Raw genomic sequence first — 7,184 nt, forward strand, 5'->3', positions numbered from 1 at the left:
GATCTCCGGGAGTTCGAGGTCAGCCTGCTCTACAAGAATAAGTTCCAGGCTTTAGGAGCTCGGCGCCGCCTCATCATGAACGACACAGTAACGATCCGGACCAGGAAGTTCATGACCAACCATCTGCTTCAAAGAAAACAGATGGTTATTGATGTCCTTCACCCTAGGAAGGCAACAGTACCAAAGACAGAGATTCGGGAGAAGTTAGCCAAAATGTACAAAACCACACCAGATGTCATCTTTGTATTTGGATTCAGAACTCATTTTGTTGGTGGGAAAACAACAGGCTTTGGCATGATCTATGATTCTCTCGATTATGCAAAGAAGAATGAACCCAAACACAGACTTGCAAGACATGGCCTTTATGAGAAGAAAAAGACCTCCCGGAAACAGCGAAAGGAACGCAAGAATAGAATGAAGAAGGTTAGGGGGACTGCGAAGGCCAATGTTGGTGCTGGCAAAAAGCCAAAGGAGTAGATCTGCGGTGACTTGATCTGCTGTGGTTTGCAGACAATTTCCCAGAGGACAAATAAACTAAAAGCTTATGAAAAAAAAAAAAAAAGAATAAGTTCCATGAAGGGAAGGCTCCAAAGCTACACAGAGAAACCCTGTCTCGAAAAAAAATTAAAAATCTCAGAAAACCCTGAGAAAGCTTTCTGGTCTTTTGAACAACAGGGAGAGAACTGGTCACCCTCTCTGTAGGTAACACCAATAAACTCCACTCCCAGCCAGAGCGGCTGATTGCATGTCTCTGGCCTGTGGCTACCCCCTCATCTGGAGCAAACACTAATAATGTTTTTCCCACACAGGTGGTTCATCACTGTGACCTCAGAACTTGGGTGGCTGAGGTCAGAGACTATGTTCCCAGCCAGCCTGGGCTACACACCAAAACGCTGTCTCAGGGAAGAAGGGAGGACATGGGTTTTCTGCCTGGGCCTAACCACGTGGTTGGGGTTCATTCCCGATAGTCCACCCAGCAGCTGAGCTGACACACGTGTGAGCCTGAGCCGGTGATTTTATTGCGTGCTTCGGAGGATAGATGGTACACAGGGACCCCAGGTGGTGTTTCATGTGCACCCTGACAGATGTTTGATGGGCTCATGTGGGGCTCCTGTGGAATTCATGGGCAGGTTGAACATGTGGGGGCCCAGCAAGTGGGTGTTTGACTTGGTGCTGTGGCAGATGTCTGACTTTGGTGTGTAGGTGGGCAGTTCTCTTCTGTGGCTCTCAAGGGCAGATGTTTGGTGTGACTCTCACGGTGCTCCAGTGGCTCCAGTGAGCAGGTGTCCAGGCGTGGCCCTAGTATGCCAGGTGTTGTAAAAGCCAGCAGTGTCTCGGGCAGCGCAGCTGGTAACTGGGCCATTTGCAGGTGATCTCCGTGGTGGACTCGGATATGTACTCCAGAGAGGACTCAGAGTGACAGGGGGCTAGGCGCTCGGGCTCGGGCTCGGGCTCGGGCAGCTCTGCCACCTCTGTGGTCTGCGCCTTCGGGTCCTGCTTGTTGTTCTTGGAACCCTCTTCCCCTGGCTCGCTGGGGGGCTTGCTGCCAGCCTGGTTAGGATCAGGGGGTGTGCTGGGTGACTGGGCTCTCGGCGAGCCCTGGTTGGAGACGCTGATGCGCTGTGTGGAGGTGGGTGCAGATGCAGCTGCTGTCGACCGGCCAGCAGGCTGGGCTGATGCCGAGGCCTGAGGGGTCTGCTGGTTGTTTCCCAGGTGCCGGCCCGCTGTCCGAGTAGGTCCTGAGGACCGGCCTGCTGGCTGTGAAGACCCCCCAGAGCGCATGGCCGGTTGAGAGGGCCCTAAGGACGTACTGGGTAGCCGGGTACGCTGTGCAGGCCTGGAAGACATACTGCCTCTGCTGCGATGGCCCCGGGCCTTACTGGGAATCTGGGAGCCACTAACAGAGCCTGTGGCCAGCTGACCCCGGGACGCAGATGCAGAACCTGGGCTGACTGGAGATGGGGACTGCCCATTCATGGCCCTCGATGGGCTTGCTGTTGGCTTGATTGGGCTCGAGGGTCGGCGTTGCTGTTCGGTCTCTGTCTGGGAGTCTGAGGAGTCAGAGAGCTGGGCCTCAACTGTGTGCTCTTTGTCACTGGCCAGGGGCTCTGTGCACAGGCTCCCAGGGGATCTCACTTGTGCTTCAGGAGCAGACTCTGACCTGACTTGGCTGTGGAGAGGAAAGGGACAGTGTGAGCGGGGAGATGAGGAGCTGCTGGGAGTGTGTCATCAGCTCCTCTGCAGAGGCAAGCTGCTCACCCCTGCAGACACTGTGCCCAGAGCGCATGCATACACACATCCGTGGGCACCTGCAAACACATGCCCAGGGCAGCATGCGCAACCAAACATATGCACACTGAATGCACACAACCCTGCACAGCCCCGCCTGCAGTTACGTACGGTCCGGTTCCAGAGCGGCTGGGGGCTCCATTGTTGAGGCTGGGGTGACGAGAGCCCGGCCCCGTGCCAGGGCCTGCAGTACTGGTTTCAGACAGCCAGGGAGAGAGAGGCAGACAGTAAGAGAACAGCAGAGCCAAGCAGGGGGTGGTCGCGATGCAAGATAGGGAGTGTAGCTGGAGCCAGGAGGCTCGAGACAGGCGGGCAGAGAGAGGGTCAGCTGAGACCAAGGAGCCAGCTGGGGCAGGGTGACACTGTCATGCCTGTCATCCCAGTAATCAGGAAGACGAGAAGATCAGGAAGGTCACCCTCAGCTACCTAGTGAGTGGAAGGCTAGCCTGGGCTTCACGAAATAACCGAACTAGCGATGTGTGGTGGCATACACCTTTAATCCTAGCTCTTGGGAGTCCTGGATAGGTGAATCTCTGATTCTAGGCCAGCCTGTTCTACACAGTAAGATTCTGTCTCATAGACAAACAAACAAATCCAGGATCCAGACCAAGCTCACTGAGCATCCACCCTGAATACACACCGTCCCGGGTTATCCCAGCCGCTATGTCCAACGCCCTTCCGCTGAGATTGTTCACCGCGCTGTCTAGGGCCACATGGTGTTTTAGAAATAGTGGTCGTATGACGCGATGGTACAGTATTAGAGCCCCATTCCAGGGTCCCGGAGTCATGCAGAATAACAGGAAGGCGCACTGCGTGGAAACACACCACACTGTCACACACAGGGCCCTGCCCCACACGGGGACACACCACACTGTCATACACAGGGCCCTGACCCACACGGGACACACCACAGTCACACACAGGGCCCTGCCCCACACGGGGACATACCACACTGTCACACACAGGGCCCTGCCCCACACGGGGACACACCACAGTCACACACAGGGTCCTGCCCCACACGGGGACACACCACACTGTCATACACAGAGCCCTGCCCCACACGGGACACACAACAGTCACACACAGGGCCCTGCTCCACACGGGACACACCACAGTCACACAGGGCCCTGTCCCGCTCCTTTGCTGGTCCCTGCCAGAGCTGATGGCCTGCCCACCTTGCCCGCGTAGTAGAAAGGGAACCAGAACAGGAGTAGATCGCTGAAGAACTCGATCAGGCCGAACAGGGCGTACACCACCCAGTAGGTTAGCCACACAGTATCGTCTTCCTTGGCTGGGCTCTCGATAGCTTTGACTCTGTTGAGATGGGAATGCACATGTCTGCTCTCTCCCGAGGAGCTCCCAGGAGCCCCCCTCCCCCACAGGCTGCCCTCCACACTCACGAAGCATATGCGGGGTATACAAATCCGATGACATTGCACAGTAGAGAGGCCCCGTAGCCGAACAGAAGATACAGGCTTAGCAGCGCGAGAGCCCCTGAGGAGACAGCGTGGCCAGCAATGCCTCTGATGCAGCCTGCAGCCCCTCCTCCCTGGGGACACTCTGGGCAGTGCACCCTCGGTCCCATGTCTGCTGCACCTCCCTCATGGGGAGTGCCCCAAAGCGGGCAGGGACCTTGTTCAGCTCCGGGCTAAGGCTCAGTTTTGGTTTTTTCTTCTTCTTTGAGACAGGGTCTCATGATGCAGCCCTGGCTGACCTGCCTGCTTCCACCTCAGCCCTGGGATTAAAACACTCTGCCATGCTGGCTAAGTTTCTGCCTTTTCTGTTTGATTTTTGAGAATGCGGCTAGTTTTGTAGCTCAGGCTGGCTTTGAACTCTGGCTCCTCCTATCTCAGCCTCTGGAATGCTGGGGTGATAGAGTACACAAGGTCATCCTTGGCTACTAGTGAGGTCAGTGCCAGCCTGGGCTACATGAGGCCACGTCTCAAATCCCACTACCTAAAAAGGTTTGGGGGATGATGTGGTGGGTAAAATGCCTTCTGTGCAAGCATTATGGCTTGATTTTGGACCGCAGCGCATACCAACAAGACAAAAATGGGCCACTCCAGCACTTGGCGGAGGGTAGTGGAGACAAAGGCTCCTTGAAGATCATCTGACAATGTTCAGCGAACTTACCATCTCCAGAGAAAATGGAGAGTGGCCAGCCAGAGGGCTCAACAGGTAAAGGCACCTGCCAAGTAATCAGGGACACCTAATCTGATTGTTGGAACATGGGATGGAAGGAGAAAACTCTGTGTGTGTGTGTGTGTGTGTGTGTCTGTCTCTCTGTGTCTCTGTCTCTGTCTGTCTCTCTTTCTCATGCGCGCACTCTAGAAACCCCCCAAACAAGCAAGGTTCCGTGTTCTACAGTTTCACCTGACCAGGACTCTGCACCAGGCTGGATTGTCCACGTGCAGGTATGGCTGGTGCTGACTCCCTGACCACACTGTAGGGAACCTTCTTTTGGCCACTAAGACATTCTCAGCAATGAAGAGCCCGGGGCTCCCACACGCCATTGCCACAGTGCACTTACTGTTATAAAGGGCCACTTGAGAAAGTGCTGGGGGGCACCTGGGGTCTAATCTACTCTAGAGAAGGCCAGAGGCGGGGCTGAGCTGGAGGGGGTGGAAGGGGTTTATCTACCAGAGAGGACCTTTGCCCTCAGGGTAGCTGAGCCTGAGCTGTCTCCTCCTTCCTCCCCCAGACTGTTATCTGCTGGGACACAGGCTTCTGGGTCTAAGGTCAGAGAGTCCGGGCCCCTCCTTCCACCTGCTCTGGGTCTTATCCTGGGATCTGAGACTGAACAGCAGGGGAGCCCCAGCTGGCCCCTGCTGATCAGGGTGACCTCCCATCACTGCACTGAGTCTGAGTGGCCTGCTTCATTTAGTGCCTGGGGGCATAGGATGGCCCTTTGGGGCAGTTGAAACCTAAGATTTCTCTATTTAGATAAGGGTCCTGAAGCAGGAGAGGGACATCACCCTGTCTCCAGCACTGGTGGGGGAAGGGCTGTCCCAGTGTACTGGTCCCCTCAATCTCTTTAACTGCAACCTCAGCAGGAGGAAGATGACCGTGGAACCAAAGCTGTAGGGCAGAGAGGAGGCGGGGACGAGGGCAGCTTTCCACCTGTCCTGACTCCTGTGCCTCAGTTTCCTTCCTGATGCCACCCCTCCCAGGGTACTGTGATGCAATTTCCCTAATGATGTGAAAAGCCAGAACAGAGGTCACAGTCTGTACCTGGAACCTGCACAGCGGGACAACAGGCTGTCTCGGGGTGCTGAGTCACCCCGAGAAGCGGGATATCCTGGGATCTGGGCACAGCCATTAGATCCCACACACACTGGGGTGTGGGGGCCCGCCCTCCAGCTGGTGGGGCTGTCTGTCTGGAGAAGGGGCTTCGTGACCTGTGACATAAGTCCTTCACACAGACCCCATGGTCTCGTGAGTCAGGCTGTAGGATTCTGAAGACATAAAGGGAGCACAGGAAAATCACTTTGGGAAGACACACAGGGGCCCTTACAACACCTGCACAAAGGACCTGGGAATAGAACGGACCTATAATTTGGGTCCTTGGACGGTCCCTCCCTCAGACTCCCCATCCGCCAGATCCCAGCTGACACCTTAGCTCAACAAATATTGACTCAAAGGTATTGTGTTGTGGCAAAGAGGGGGTGCTGGGTCAGTCTTCATGTTCCAGAGATGCATGGGATCATTTCTCCGTGAGAACATTCAAGAAGGGGCTGGGAATGCATAGGGGGTGCTTCTTGTTTCTCCACCCACGCAGGGGCCAGCTGGCCACTGGAAAAACCAGACTTGCAGGGACTTGGGACCTGGCACGCAGGCTGCACGGGAGAGTGCTTCGAGAGCACAGGGAGGTAAATTAAAGTCCCTCTTCTCCAGAATCTAGAATAAAAACCCGCAGGCAGCTCAGAGTCCCCAGATAACATCAGGGTCCATGAGGGAACCAGAATATGTTCCTCTTCCATGGATGGGGTCTCAGGAAATCTTGGTTTCCTGTTGGAGACCCAGCTGTGCACCCCTTCCCATGCAGGATGGAACCCTAAATCCAGGTCTGGGTGCCTAGAATCTTATGAGGCCTTTGACCAGGTTAACCAGGGACCTGAGTTCCCTCCTCAGACAGGGACTCCTTCCCGGTCTGAGTCTTTATGGCCTTGTAGAGGCCCTCAGGGTCCTGGGATGTGAACTCCTTTCTGGTCAGAGTCCCCAGGACTTCACGACGGACCAGGGATGTGAGTACCTTTTAGGGATACCACAGCTAGGTCTGAGTTCCTAGAACCTCCCATAACTCGTCGGAGACCCAAGACTTCAAGGTGCCCATCCCGGGCATGCACCCTTTCCAGGGATGGAACCAAGGACCTCATGTGCCCGCCGGGGACCCGTGACATGCACCCCTCTCCAGGAGGCTCACCCGCGGCCAGATACCGCTTCTCTACACCGGTCCTGGCTTCGAGCGCTCCGAGCGCTTCGGTGGCAACGTTCTTCTGCTCTAGAAACCGCTCGAAGCGCTGGCGCAGACCGTCCATGGCAGCGGCGGGCCCGGGGCAAGCCGCTCAAGCACACCCGCAGCCTCGCGCACCGGCTCCGCCGAGGCCGAACAGCCTTCGACTCCCGCGCGCCCGCCCGCCCTGCCCCCGGCCCGCTACTTGCCGGCCCCGGCCCTGGCTCCGCCCCCGACCCCCGGCTCTGGCCAATAGGAGGGCAAGGCGGACAAAGGAGGTGGGGCCTGCCCCGTTTCCCCCGCCGCATTGCCCTCTGGCCAGGGCGGAGGCCGGCCGGACCGTGAGGTGGCCGGAGGGGGCGGGGCACCAGGCAGCCGGCGCGTTGATTGGTCAAGAGGATTGACGAAGGTGAGGTGGGTGGAGCTAGATGAGAAACAGGTG

The 7,184-nt window shown here is 56.6% G+C and overlaps 2 protein-coding genes across 3 annotated transcripts; one reads left to right on the plus strand and one right to left on the minus strand.

Moving 5' to 3' along the window:
- The first annotated feature begins 43 nt into the window (after positions 1 to 43).
- Positions 44 to 568, plus strand: LOC126489277 (40S ribosomal protein S24-like). Its single transcript, XM_050123433.1, has one exon. The coding sequence runs from the start codon at positions 76 to 78 to the stop codon at positions 475 to 477; it is 402 nt and encodes a 133-aa protein (XP_049979390.1). The 5' UTR covers positions 44 to 75; the 3' UTR covers positions 478 to 568.
- A 429-nt stretch (positions 569 to 997) lies between these two features.
- Positions 998 to 7,065, minus strand: Reep6 (receptor accessory protein 6). Of its 2 annotated transcripts, XM_050123415.1 has the most exons (6): positions 6,713 to 6,939; positions 3,690 to 3,783; positions 3,465 to 3,603; positions 2,930 to 3,098; positions 2,401 to 2,481; positions 2,000 to 2,170 (listed from the first exon to the last, which is right to left on the minus strand). In XM_050123415.1, exons 1-6 carry the CDS (start codon positions 6,825 to 6,827, stop codon positions 2,133 to 2,135), a joined length of 636 nt encoding a protein of 211 aa, XP_049979372.1. In that variant the 5' UTR covers positions 6,828 to 6,939; the 3' UTR covers positions 2,000 to 2,132. The 2 variants fall into 2 exon arrangements, with proteins under 2 accessions (XP_049979370.1, XP_049979372.1); XM_050123413.1 differs by lacking the exon at positions 2,401 to 2,481 and having other exon boundaries at positions 998 to 2,170; positions 6,713 to 7,065.
- Positions 7,066 to 7,184: the final 119 nt, after the last annotated feature.

The sequence above is a fragment of the Alexandromys fortis genome, unplaced genomic scaffold (genome assembly GCF_014885135.2).
Source record: "Alexandromys fortis isolate MF-2015 unplaced genomic scaffold, M_Fortis_MF-2015_v1.1 scaffold_221, whole genome shotgun sequence".
Taxonomy (NCBI): domain Eukaryota; kingdom Metazoa; phylum Chordata; class Mammalia; order Rodentia; family Cricetidae; genus Alexandromys; species Alexandromys fortis.

Excerpts from the sequence above, each read along its gene's own strand:
- LOC126489277 (XM_050123433.1), top strand. The coding sequence starts at position 76 with ATGAACGACACAGTAACGATCCGGACCAGGAAGTTCATGACCAACCAT.
- Reep6 (XM_050123413.1), bottom strand. The coding sequence starts at position 7,050 with ATGCGGCGGGGGAAACGGGGCAGGCCCCACCTCCTTTGTCCGCCTTGC. Across the intron at positions 3,784-6,712 it reads GAAGCGGTATCTGGCCGCGG|GGGCTCTCGCGCTGCTAAGC; the intron begins GTGAGCCTCCTG and ends CTGTCTCCTCAG. Across the intron at positions 2,171-2,929 it reads GGCTGGGATAACCCGGGACG|CCAAGTCAGGTCAGAGTCTG; the intron begins GTGTGTATTCAG and ends TCCTCTCCACAG.